The 13,608-nt window shown below is 43.5% G+C and overlaps 1 protein-coding gene across 2 annotated transcripts in view; it reads left to right on the top strand.

Annotated features, from left to right (window-relative positions):
• Positions 1-13,608, top strand: part of PIBF1 (progesterone immunomodulatory binding factor 1) — a 202,887-nt gene that overhangs the window by 170,649 nt on the left and 18,630 nt on the right. Inside the window, exon 17 of one of the 2 annotated variants that reach the window (XM_058670664.1) lies at positions 5,990-6,022. The exons of the other annotated variant lie outside the window; for it this stretch is intronic. Within the exon in view, the coding sequence (XP_058526647.1) occupies positions 5,990-6,007 (18 nt within the window). The 3' untranslated portion in view covers positions 6,008-6,022. Of the gene's footprint in view, positions 1-5,989; positions 6,023-13,608 lie in introns of those variants that run through there. 2 annotated transcript variants of the gene reach the window in all.

The following is a 13,608-nucleotide window of genomic DNA, read 5'->3' as shown; positions in this document are numbered from 1 at the left end:
CCCACACAGCACTCCCTCCAATGGATTCACCTGCTCTTCCCTGGATCTCTTGTGTGCTGGTTGCGTGCTGTGGCCCAGTCTGGCATGGCCCACCTCACCTTGGCATTTGCCAATGGGTGCTGTAGCCTGGCCAAGCCCTGCCCACCCCAGGTTCCAGCTCATTGGCGGGGACTACAGCCTGTCCCAGCCCAGGCAGCCCCCAGTCCCAGCCTCTAATGTGAACTGGCTAGTATAGTGCCCGACCTGGTATGACCCACACTCTGTTCTAGCTCTTCGATTTGCCGGCAGGCGATATAAACTGGCCCAGCTTGGCTTGCCCCAGATCTGAGCCAAAGGTAAGCTCTTGAATACCGTAGCCTGGCCTGGTCTGGGCTGCTTCCTGTCATGGTACTTGTGCTCACTTTCAGAGACTGTGTCCCAACAGAGGAGTTCTCCAAGCTCCTCCATCAGAACATCTCTCAGTGCCAGATCTCACGCACACTGGTGGGTCCATGGGCCAGCCCTACTTAGTCCACCTCCCATCCTAGCAGGAACAGTAGCCTTTCCTGATTGTCCCTCACTCATTTCAGTTCTTACTGTTGGGTGCTACAGCCTGGCCTAGTGTTACTGGACTCCACCCCTGAAGCCTTAATTTCATCCCTCTAATTTAGTCCCTCTATGCTTCACTAAGTACCTTAACATGGTACTTTGTAGGGTTGTGTGACCATTAAATGATGCAGTAACATTCCTGGCATATAGTAGTAGCTCAGCTAATGTTTCTAAAGTCTTTCCTCTTTCTCTTCTGTTTCAAGGATTGGTTTAAATTTTAGCCTTCACAGTTCATCCTAACTTCGTAATTTTTAAAATACCTTGTTAATGCTCATATCATTCTATATCATAATCATGTGCTTGACCTTCCTGATAGTCTCTGTTTCCTCTTTGCACCTTCACCTTTTGCACAATATTTAGTCCATAATAGCTGCTCATTTGAATATTTGGTAAATTATTATGGTCCTTTGTAGTGTTCACCAGTATTTGCACTAGAAACTGTCAAACACGAAATTTTAGAAACTGACATTTAATATATATTAATCCCCTCCTGTGAAGAAAATAATTTCACCCAGGTAACATTTTAACAGCGGGAAAGGGAAAAAAAAAAAAAAAGAGCTACAGAACGTCTCCTCATCTCAGAAACTTTGGCCTAGTATTGTGGCGTACCAGGTAGCCACCTGCAATGCCAGCATCCCATTTGGGAGCCTATTTAAGTCCCAGCTGCTCTACTTGCAATCTAGTTTCCTGCTAATGGCCTAGGAAAGCTACAGAAGATAACCCCAGTCCTCAGGCACCCTCATGGAATACCTGGCTGAAGCTCCTGCCTGCTGGCTTGGACCTGGCTTACCCCTAGCTATTGCAGCTATCTGGGGAATGAACCAGTAAATGGAAGATCTCTATCTGTCCATCTGCTTCTTTCTGTGTAACTCTGCCCTTCAAATAAACAAAATAAATCTTTATATACAGAGAGATAGACACTACTAAAAGTCTAAGCCTTGAGGGATATATAAAGATGTATATGAGAGGTCTTCCATAAGTGCATAGAGATTGCTAACTGTTATAAAAAAAAAAGTGTGCATGGAGTTCAGATCTTTTTGCACCAAAATAAGCATGTTTTTCCCCAGGAGCTTTCTAAAATACTCTCATACATCCCTAAGGAAAGCAAGACATGCGCTTCGAAGACCCAAGATACTTTCTCCCTTTCCATTCAGTGTTTCTGCCAGTATCATTACTGAAGACCCACAATCATTTCAGTTAGAGTTTAACCAGAAGTAATCGGCTCGTGCTTCCCAAGCTCTCAGAGTGAGCAAGCCTCACACATGCCTCAAGAGTGGCCTAATTCCTACTGTGCTGGAGAACTTGCAGCAAAAACAAACCCTGCAGTTACCCAGCTTTCTTAAAAGTGAAGTCACAGCGTAATTATCATTCTTTTAAGGTATGTTTATGTTCCCGGATTCTAATTCATGTGTTCTTTGTGATTTCTCGGAAGATTTCAGGGACATTTCAGCATCCCAAGTGCCCCTTAGGCAATCTACTTCATAAAAGGCTCCAACAAATTGCATATTTCTAGATATGTGTCACTGACTTTGATTCATACTTAACTGTTTGGAAATTTTCTTTAAGAATACCTTTTTACATGTTTTTCTTATATACCTATGTGGTTAAATTTTACAATCAACATGCTATAAAGGAAAACAACCACTGAGAAAGTTAATTTTTCCTTAAATGTAAAGATCATAATTTCCAAAACTTGTGCATTTCCCAGCAAAATGCTACTCTTCAAGACAGTTTTTTATTTCAGTTTTCTGGATGCAAATGTGTTTCAATAAAGGACAACTATTAGAGCCAAAACTAAAATAGGAATATACAGTGTAAGTTATACTTTCCCTACAATGTTTTAAAATGCTTATTTTTTGAGGACAAGTGTTCTACCTAGCAGATAAGATCCCTGAGTCTGTTAGAGGACTTGGGTTGCATACTTAGCGCCAAACCCCAGTTCCAGCTTCCTGATGATGTAGACCATTGGAAGCAATATTGATGGCTCAGGTCGTGGGATTTCTACCACCCACTTTTGAGACTTGATTTCTTGACTTCTGTCATCAGCCCGTCTGTCTCAGCTTGGAGGGAATGAATTACCACGTAGGAGAGCTTACGCTACTTTCTGTCCTTATAAGCTTTTCAAAGAAGTTTATTTTAAAAATCTCTAATGAATACTTGTTTTTTCTGCATATGAGTATGTAAATTCACATCTAAGAGGCAGCAGGTGGCAGTGGCTCAACTATTTGGGAGTCATGTGAGAGATTGAGTTCCTCAGTCCAGCTTTGACCCAGTACAGCCCTGACTGCGGCAGGTATTTAAGGAGTAAATCAAAAGAAGGGAGAATTCTTTGTGTCTGTCTCTTTCTCCCTTTCAAAAAGATATACTTTTAAAAACCAATACAGGGGCCCGGTGCAAGAGTGTAACAGCTAAAGTCCTTGCCTTGCACACGTCGGGATCCTATATGGGTCTCCGGTTCTAATCCCGGCTGCCCCACTTCCCATCCAGCTTCTTGCTTGTGGCCTGGAAAAGTAGTCAAGGACGGCCCAAAGCCTTGTTACCCTGCACCCATGTGGGAGACCCTGAAGAAGCTCCTGGCTCCTGGCTTCGGATCAGCACAGCTCCGGCTGTTGGGGTCACTTGGACAGTGAATCATCAGACAGAAGATCTTCCTCTCTGTCTCTTCTCCTCCGTGTATATCTGACTTTGAAATAAAAAATAATAAATCTTTTTTTAAAAAGCAATACAAATTACAAATATATTAATACTTTATTTTTGAACATTTATTCATTATAGAAGGATATTATGATTCTAGAAAGTCAGCGAGCATAGAATTACAATTGATAGGAGAACATTTGTGTGAGAACAGCTGAATGGATAGCGTTTGAATGAAAACACTTGGTGGGATATACAAAACAAAAGAGTTCCAAACAAACGTATGGAAGCAATGGATCCCATCCTTAGGATGGGTACCCTCAGTCTATAAAAGTCTGATGCCATTAATAAACTTCGGCTATTGACCATCAGTCAGTAGTCCATGCGTGTTATTATAGGTTCCGTAAACCAAGTCGCATCGCTGCAGGACAGCGAATAATTCATTTCTTTGAAAAGCAAAATTACAGAAAAAGAGTGCCTCCACTCACTGGCTCATTTCCCAAGTATGCATAGCAGCCAGGGCTGTGCCAGGCCAAATCCAGGAGCAAGGAGCTTCTTCTGGTCGCGTACACAGGTGCAGGGGTCCAGGAACTTGAGTCATCATCTTCCCCTGCCTCCCAGGCATTTTATCAGGGAGCTGGATGGAAAGCGGAGCTTGGACTGCAGCCACCGCCCTCTGGAATGCCTTTGTCATGGAGGTGGCTTTGCCACATGCTCACCCCTATTTACACATACTTTAATGCATGTTGCAACCAAACCTTTTGTGCAAGAACACTTCAAAGAGATCATGGAAAGTGGATTTCAAAGATGGCTTTATTTTAGAGCAAAAAAAGTACATAGTTTTTCCATAGTGCATAGTTTCCATGACCTTTTTCTTTTTTTTTTTTCTTTTCTCTTTGTTTCTTTTCTTTCTTTTTTAATTTGAGGAACACAGAGAGCATTATCTTCCATCCACTGGTTTAGTGCACGAATGGCTACAGCAGCCAGGGCGGAGCCAGGCTGAGCCCAGAATGCTGGAACTCTGTCTGGGTTTGCCACATGGGTAGTAGAGGCCAAAGTGCTTGAGCCAGCACCAGCTGCTTCCCACAGCGGCCATAAGCCAGATGATGTACCAGAAGCAAAATGCAAAGGGCTTGGAGCTAGGCGCTTAATATGGAATGCAGAAATGCTAAGCTGCACCCTCACTGTGTGCCAAGTGCCCACCCTCCACTTCCCATGACATTTTTAAACACTGCTTTACATGGAAACAAATTCTGTACCAAGGATAACTTAAGTACATCTCCTCCATTTTTTTTTAATTACCCTTACTAACACTAATAATGATATTTTCACTTGTTACAACATCTTTCAAAGTGCTTTTTTTTTCCCCAAAGACTTATTTGTTTTGATTGGAAAGTTAGATTTACAGAGAAAAGAGATGGACAGAAAGATCGTCCATCTGCTGACTCACTGCGCCAATCCGAAGCCAGGAGCCAGGAGCTTCTTCTGGGTCTCCCACATGGGTATAGAGTCCCAAGGCTTTGGGTCATCCTCCACTGCTTTCCCAGACCACAAGCAGGGAGCTGGATGGGAAGCAGAGCAGCCAAGATTAAAAATGGTGCCTATATGGGATCCCTATGCATGCAAGGAAAGAATCTTGGCCACTAGGTTACCACTCCAGGCCCTCCAAAGTGCTTTAAATGCTTTGAGGCCAGTGATGTCACACTACTGTTTAGGGAACAGTTAGATTGGTTTCTTGCAATTATCTGTGGAAATTAGAAAAATGAAAAGCAGACCCATCGCAGTAGCCTAGTGGGTCAAGTCTTCTCCTTATATGTGCTGAGATCCCATTTTAGGCACTTGTTCATGTCCCGACTGCCCCACTTTGGATCGGCTCAGTTCCAGCCATTGCGCCAATGGACAGAAGGTCTTCCTCTCTGTCTCTCCTTGTCTTTGTGAATCTGCCTTTGCAATAAAAATAAATGAATCTTTAAAAAAAGGGGGTGGAGGAAGAAAAAAGGAAAAACTTTAAATAATCCCTGTGTACCAAGAAAAAGGGCTTCCTGCTTTGGCTTTCTAGTATTCTAGACATGAAGTTTTTCTCCTAAATACTCACTTTTCAACAAGTAGATAGATAGGTAGATAGATAGATAGATAGATAGATAGATAGATTGATTAATTGATTACTGCCTTGGTCTGTGTGTTTTCATTGCACTTGAACTCCATTAGTGACCCTATTATAGTTATGCCCATTTCACAGCGCAGCAGCCGAGTCTGTTTCCCATTCTGTAGATTGTTAACTCTCCTTAGTTTTGAATTATGTACAAGACGTAAATCACTTGGATTTCTTTTACATTGCACTCTGGAGACGACTGCATTTATATGGATGTGTTCAGAACTTCCTATAACTAGGTCAAAATTGTTTTTGTTTTTGTAGGTATTTTGAATTCTTTTCATCTTTCTGTCATCCTTAAAATTACAAGTACCTTTGTTGTGTCCTACAGGTAGAGCTTTGCCTTATGCAAAATGGAGTATCTCATCATCAAAATATGTTATCTGTGTATAAATGCCCTTTTAACTTCCTGTATCACATTTCACATCTATTGTGTGTCATACAAACCTGTCATTTCCTAGGGCTTTTGTAAAAGGATGAAATGTACATTTCCCCCTACATTTTAGAAGTCTGTGGTACAATTTCTTTTATAAACACCAAGTACATTTCTCTCTCATTCTTTTTAATCAGTAAGGTATAAGTAAATGACCTCTTGCTATCCTTTCTAACTCTCAGCAGAGTAGCAGCTTATAAGAAACCAAACAAAGCTGAGTAGAACTTGAGTATACAAACAGAAACTGCTGGGCTATAAGTTAGCCCTCTAAAATGTATGCTGGCAAGTATTAGGCACCATATGAACTGGGTTTTTGTTTTTTGGGTTTTTTTTAAAGATTTATTTTATTTTTACTCAAAGTCAGATATACATAGAGGAGAGACAGAGAGGAAGATCTTTCGTCCGATGATTCACTCCCCAAGTGAGCCGCAAAGGCCGATGCTGCGCCGATCTGAAGCCAGGAAGTAGGAACCTCTTCTGGGTCTCCCACAGGGGTGCAGGGAGCTGGATGGGAAGTGGAGCTGCTGGGATTAGAACCGGCGCAAATATGGGATCCTGGTGCGTTCAAGGCGAGGACTTTAGCTGCTAGGCCATGCCGCTGGGCCCTGTTTTTTGTTTTTTGGTTTTTTCACGTTTCTTTCTTTTTGTTTGAAAGAGCAGCAGAAAGAGATCTTCCACCCACTGGCTCACTCTCCAACTTCCCACAACACCCAAAACTGGCCCAGGCCAAGGCCAGGAGAGTCCCAACATTTTCCTCCCTCGTCTGCTGCTTTCCAGAAAGCATGTTAGCAGGACGTTGAATTGAAAGCAGAGGTGGACCTTGAATTCAAGCACTACATTACAGGGTGCAGGTATCCCAAGCTGCAGCTCACTCCTGTGTGCCATAGCACCCATCCAGTACTGCCAATACTGATACTGGCTTCACAAGTCACTGATCCAGTATCAAGGAGCTAGCACTAAGAGGAGAAGGCTGGATATACAGCTTGGAGCACTCATAGGCACCGGAGCAATTCAGAGTTTGTTAACCAGTGGTTAAAGCACAGGACAGAACAGACGCAGCACAATGCCTCAATGGGTAAATCCCCACCTTGTAAGTGCCAGGATCTTATATGGACTCCAGTTCATGTCCCAGCCAGTCCACTTCCCATGCCACTCCCTGCTTGTGGCCTGGGAAAGCAGTGAAGGATGGCCCAAAGCCTTGGGACCCTGCACCACATGGGAGACCCAGAAGAAGATCCTAACTCCAGATCAGCTCACCGGTGGTCATTACAGCTGCTTGAGGAGTGAACCAGTGGATGAAAAATCTTTCTATCTCTGCTTCTTTACATAAATCTGATATGCTTTTCAAATAAAAAGAAATAAATCTAAAAGAAAAAAGCAGAGGCTAGCGTTTAGTATCTTAAGGTAATCAGTTCTGATAATGAGCAATATATTCATCAAAACTTGTCAGATTATGCAAAAATACTAAACATCAAAAATTAGGTAACACTTAGATGAATACTATTATGGAAATGAAATCAATCTAATTGGTCAAAAATGAACTACATAATCAGACATTGGGGCCCTTAGTTTAAGCCATAACTTGAGATGCCCACAGCCTGTATCAGAGTATTAGTTCAAGTCCTGGTTCCTCCACCTCAGATGCAGTTTCCTGTTGATACATCCTAGGAAACACCAGATAATGGCCAAAGTATTTATGCCTCTGCCACTTGTGTGGGAGACCCGGATGGAGTTCAGACTCCTGAGTGCAGCCTGGCCTACCACTGGCTATGGCAGGCCTGTGATGATGCTAGCAGTAAGCCCACTGAGGAGACATCCCTCTCCCTCTGCCTTTCAAGTGCATGGAAGTAAATAAATACCAGCCCGCATCCTGGCACAGAGGGCCAGGGCACCATGTGCAACGGCAGCTTTCCCTGTCAGAGGGCTGGTGTAAGCCTTAAAGAGGACGAAGAAAGCAGGCATCAGGAGGATGTGGATGCTCTAAGACAATGCAGAACAAGCCGTGAGAATGCTAGCTGTCATTCAGAAACAAGACGAGCTAAGGGGTCTGGGGAGACCAAGCCGGAACAGAAGTAAAGTTGGCCACACTTGTGTTCTAAATCAGCAGTGGTAGTAACTATCAATACCAGGGCTTATCTCAGTGTGTTAATGATACCTTCCTCTATCTGGATGGCCGTTGGGAATGACCCTAAGGTCATCCCCAAGCTTAGGAAAGAATGTTTTGGGTTTTAGTCATGTCTCTGAGGCTTTGACAGCTGAAATTGGCTTTCATTTGCAGTCATTCGTGTAAATGCTTGACTTCTCACTTAGAACTCAATACACCAAAAACGTTTTTCGTCTCAAGTTAGAATTAAAAACTTGATCTAGTTAAGACTTACATCTCTGTAGTCTGTTGTAGACCCCAAACTTTCAGTGCTGGGTGATAAAGGAAACAATCAGGATGATGAAAGAATTCTTTTCAATTGTAAGAGAGATGAAGATACTGGGAATGTTTAGAAACGATAAGGCTTAAAGGATGATAAGAAATGCAAAATAGCACGTACAAGAGGCAGTGAGAGACTTGTTCTACATGCCTCCAAAGATCAGAATTAAAACAAAGGATAGACAGGATCCATAACCCAGGGACATTGTTCACTCTGTACTGTTTTTCTTGATGTTTCTGCCTTTTCTTCTTTTGGCTCTGTTTTGATTTTATAACTCAGTAAGGAAAAGCTGTGTTGATAGGTAAGTAGTCATTTTTCAGACCTGAGCTAAGTAACATAAAGAGTGCATTTCTTTCTTTTTTTCTAGTTTTAGTTGACTAGAACTGTGCATGATTATGGAGTACAATGTGATAGTTTAATGTATGTGCACAGAGGGGATTTCTAAACTATCTATAAAGGCTGATTAAATAACTTAAACATCCCCACCATGCTGAAACAATGTGCCCCAGACGTATGTTGGCATGATACCCTACATGCCATAGCTTTGAGCCCAAGAAGACCTGCCTTTGCGTACTAGTCTTACTTCTTAGTAGCTAAATGAATGTGATTGCATTTGTTGGACCTTCTGAGCCCACCTTCTTTATCTTCAAACCTGAGATAGTACCTGCCTTTTGGCATTTTGAAAGACAGTTCTACATAAAACACTTCGAACAAGCCTGGCATGTTATGGATACGCAGTGAACATTAATTTCTGTCCCCTCTCTTCCTCTTCCTTCACATCTATAAATCTTTATATACTTCACCAAAGACAGAGATAATACTGGAGTGAGGTTAGCCCAAAAATAAGAACACTTTTTTGTTGTTGCTGGTTTTAGTTAGTAATTTATTTGAAAGACAGCAAGAGAGGTCTCCTATCCACGGTTCACTCCCCACGTGCCTGTAAGAGCGGGGTGGGGGGGGGGGCAAGCTGAAGCCAAGAACCAGAACTTGCTGTGGGTCTCCCACATCCTGACAGGGACCCAGATAGCTGAGCCATCACTGCTGTCTGCAGGGTGCACTCTAACAAGGAGCTGGAACTGGGGACAGAACTGGGACTCCAACACAGGCACTCGGGTGTTGATGCTGACGTCACAAGTGTGGTCTCGGCCACTGCACCTCATTCCTGCTGGGGCAGCTTCTGGATGGCGAGACTGACGAACTACAGCAAACAGCAGTTTACAGCTGGAGGGGTTGATACCATCCTGTAATAGTTTTTTCGTAGAAAATCTATTTTGTCCATTGTTCACAGTGCTGTGGCACTGCATTCAAGACAACTTATTTATAAATTGTATGTTAAGCCCTGCTTCAAATTATGCTTTAGCAAGAAATTTTATAATGTATTGAGCATTTTAGAATATGAGATGGATGATTTTACGTTTACATTTTCTTTTCAGCGATTTTTTTTAAGATTATTTTTATTGGAAAGGCAGATATAAAGAGAGAAAGATCTTCCATCCGCTGTTTCACTCCCCAAGTGGCTACAGTGGCCGGAGCTGAGCCGATCTGAAGCCAGGAGCCAAGAGCCTGCTCTGGTCTCCCACACAGGTGCAGGGCCCAAAGGCCCCGGGATGTCCTTGACTGCTTTCCCAGGGAGCTGAAAGGGAAGTGGAGCATGTAGGACATGAACCAGAGCCCATGTGGCATCCCGGCATGTGCAAGGCAAGGACTGTAGCCACTAGGCTACCACACCAGTAACCTAATTTCAACTGATTTTAATTATGGTAGATATGATAATGATGTTTTGCTGCTTTTAAAATACATATATCTGTTAAAAAATACTTTCTGGGGCCCGGCGCAATAGCATAGTGGTTAAAGTCCTCGCCTTGGGATCCCATATGGGCGCTGGTTCTAATCCTGGCAGCTCCACTTCCCATCCAGCTCCCTGCTTGTGGCCTGGGAAAGCAGTCGAGGACAGCCCAAAGCCTTGGGACCCTGCACCCTCATGGGAGACCCTGAAGAGCTCCTGGCTCGTGGCTTTGGATCGGTGCAGCACCAGCCTTTCCAATAAAAATAAATAAATCTTTAAAAAAATATTTTCTGAAATACAAGTAAAAAGATCTAAAATCTGAAATATGCTTTTTTTTTTGAATATTTATTTATTTTAAAGTCAGTGACAGAGATACAAAGACAGAAAGAGATATGTTTTCCATCCACTGGTTCACTTCCCAGCAGCCAGGGCTATCCCAGGCCAAAGTCCAGAGAGAGACCAGTACTCCATCCAGGCGTCCATGTGAGTAACAGGGGCCCAGGTACTTGGGCCGCCTTCCTCTGTGTTCCTAGGTGCATTAGCAGGAAGCTGGATCAAAAGAGAAGTAACCAGTGCTTGAAAGAGCATTCATAAGGGATGCCAGAATTTCAGGCAAAGGCTTAATGTGTTGTGCCACAATGTCAGCTCCTGATACATGTTTTAAAATAATTCAGAATGGGACCAGCACAATGGCTTCACTGGTTAATTCTCAGCCTGCAAGCGCCAGTATCTACACTGGATGATGGTTTGTTTCACAGCTGTTCCACTTCCTATCCAGCTCCCTGCTCATGGCCTGGGACAGCACGCAAGGATGGCCCTTGCACCCATGTGGGAGACCCAGATGAAGCTCCTGGCTCCTGGCTTTCAGATCAGCTTCGCTCCAGTCTTTGTGGCCATTTGGGTGGTGAAGGAGCAAATGAGAGAACTTTATCTATGTCTCATTCTTTCCCTCTGTCTGTAAATCTGGCTTTCCAATAACATAAATATATCTTTTTTTTTGTTTTTGTTTTTGTTTTGTTTGTTTGTTTTTGTTTTTGTTTTTTTTTAATTTTTTTTCTTTTTATTGTATTGTTGTTGACAATCTTTACATAGTTAATTACAGTTAAAGGAAAAAGAAGGAAGAAAAAAAGGTTTAGGGGGATAGGAAAGTGGGTAATGCTATTATGTCCATATTGTTTCCATCACGTATCTGAGGTAAAGGGGGATATTGAGGGAGAAGCCCCACCCGGTTTCCCGCCCACCCTAAGTCCCGGATGTGGGGCATGCTCTGAGATATGTGCTCGAGTGGTGTTAATAGTTCTGCAGTTATGAATCGCTGCCAGTTTCGCTCGATGAGGTCGTCCACCAATTGATATGGTCCATCATAAAGTCTCCGTTTGCCCCATAATTTGCTGCCAACATATAGCTGAGATGAATGATTGTCCTGTTCTGTCTTCTGTCTTTTCTTGGTTAGAGTTCTGAGTCCAGCAGTTCGATTGGGGAGATCTCCAAAGATACTTTGCGGTATTCCCAGATTAGTTTCTTGTATGTTCTAGCAAGCACAGGGCCCGGCACAGTCCATCACCCCGATCAGCTGGTGGTTGCAATTGCTGGGTTGGTTCTGTTTTCAGTCCCGAGTTGCACTGGAACCAATGGGTGTTGCAGTCCAGTCTGGTTCGGCCCTTACATCACCCAGTGGGAGCTGCAGCCTAGTAGGGGTGACCCACAATAACCCCCACCAAGCCCGCCCCCTACCCTGGTTTGCCAGTATGTGTAGCAGAAGGCCAGTCTGTCCCCCATCCCATTTGGCTCTGGTACTTGTCAATGGGTATTAGAGCTTAGTTCTATCTAACCAACTCAACCATCCAGCCCTCCCAGATGTTGTTGAGTGCCTCTCTATCTAGCCATCCCAGCCCCCGTCCTAGTTTTCATGCCATAAATATATCTTTTAAAAAAAATTCAGAATGGGGCTGGCACTAGGGCATAACTGGTAACACTGCTATCTGCAGCAGTGGAATTTCTGTTTGAGATCCAGCTCCCTGCTGATGGCCTGGAGAAGCAGTGGAGTGCTTGGCCCCTACACCCACATGGAAGACCAGAAAGAAACTCCTGTTTTCTGACTTTGAACTAGCCCAGCTCCAGCCATTATGGCCATTAGCAGATAAAATTACGGAAATCTGTCTCTAACTCTGCCTTTCAAATAAAAATAAAATAAATCAGTATAAAAAATATTACAGGGGCCCGGCCCCGTGGCCTAGCGGCTAAAGTCCTCGCCTTGAAAGCCCCGGGATCCCATATGGGCGCCGGTTCTAATCCCCGCAGCTCCACTTCCCATCCAGCTCCCTGCTTGTGGCCTGGGAAAGCAGTTGAGGACGGCCCAATGCATTGGGACACTGCACCCGCATGGGAAACCTGGAAGAGGTTCCAGGTTCCCTGCTTCGGATTTGCGCGCATCGGCCCGTTGCGGCTCACTTGGGGAGTGAATCATCGGACGGAAGATCTTCCTCTCTGTCTCTCCTCCTCTGTGTATATCTGGCTGTAATAAAATGAATAAATCTTTAAAAAAAAATGTTACAGAAGAAAAAAGGTAATAAAACAGATTAAGCTATGTTAGCAATGCAATCCTAAGATAAAGCGTTACAAATGACACTGCAGTTACACTCCTAGGGATATATCTAAGATAAATTGAAACATATCCAGAGATGGGGACACCAAAAAAGAGAGAGTTCTTCTGTCCGCTGTTTTGTTCCCCAGATGGCCCCACAGCCAGAACAGGCTAGGTCAAAGCCAGGTTTCAGGAGCTTTGGGTCCCCCACATGGGTGGTAGAAGCCCAAACACTTTGGCCATATTTTGCTGTTTTCCTAGTCCATGAACAGGGAACTGGATTGGAAGTGAACCTGCTGGGACTTGACACGATGCCCATATAGGATGCCAGGGTGCAATTACTACGCCACAGTGCTGGCCCTCTTGGAAAATATTTTTAAATTAATTCTGAAATGAGTGCACATGTCAGTGAGGAATGTTGCTCCTTGACTTGTGATGGAGCTACATCCAAATAAACTCAGTAGCAAATGAAGAATATCTGAACTGCTTTTAATACATTTAATGTAATAATATGATAGCTTAACCTAGCCAACTTTTAACATGCTCAGAACATATTCGCCCACAGCCGAGCAGAATCATCTAACATAAAGCTTATTTTATAATAAAATGTTCACTAGTTCATGAAATTCATTGAAGATGTGGCATAAAGTAATTGAGTTTAAAGTACACTCCTGAAAGCATCCTGGGTAGCAGTATCAGTCCTTCCCCTCGGAATCTAGTAGCTGGTGGGGAGCTGCTCCTGCGAGCATCCCCTGAGAGCATCAGCCCGCACATCACCCAGCAGATGATGCAGCTGCGCAGGTAGAGGTAGGATTTCTACTCCGAGCCTGTCGCTTCTGCAACGTACCAGTCAGCAGATTGTTCACTTGAACTGTCAGAAGTCAAGGACCGATCGTGTGCTAAACACCATTGAATTGGATACTTGAATTGGACGAACCATATGGTATGTGAATTATCTCAGTAACACTGTTTTTTAAAATATTAGCAGTAAGTAGTTGGCTGATGGTT

This window comes from Ochotona princeps, chromosome 12 (genome assembly GCF_030435755.1).
Source record: "Ochotona princeps isolate mOchPri1 chromosome 12, mOchPri1.hap1, whole genome shotgun sequence".
Taxonomy (NCBI): Eukaryota; Metazoa; Chordata; class Mammalia; order Lagomorpha; family Ochotonidae; genus Ochotona; species Ochotona princeps.
Note: the sequence above shows the minus strand (reverse complement) of the source record. Positions and strands in the feature narration are given on the sequence as shown.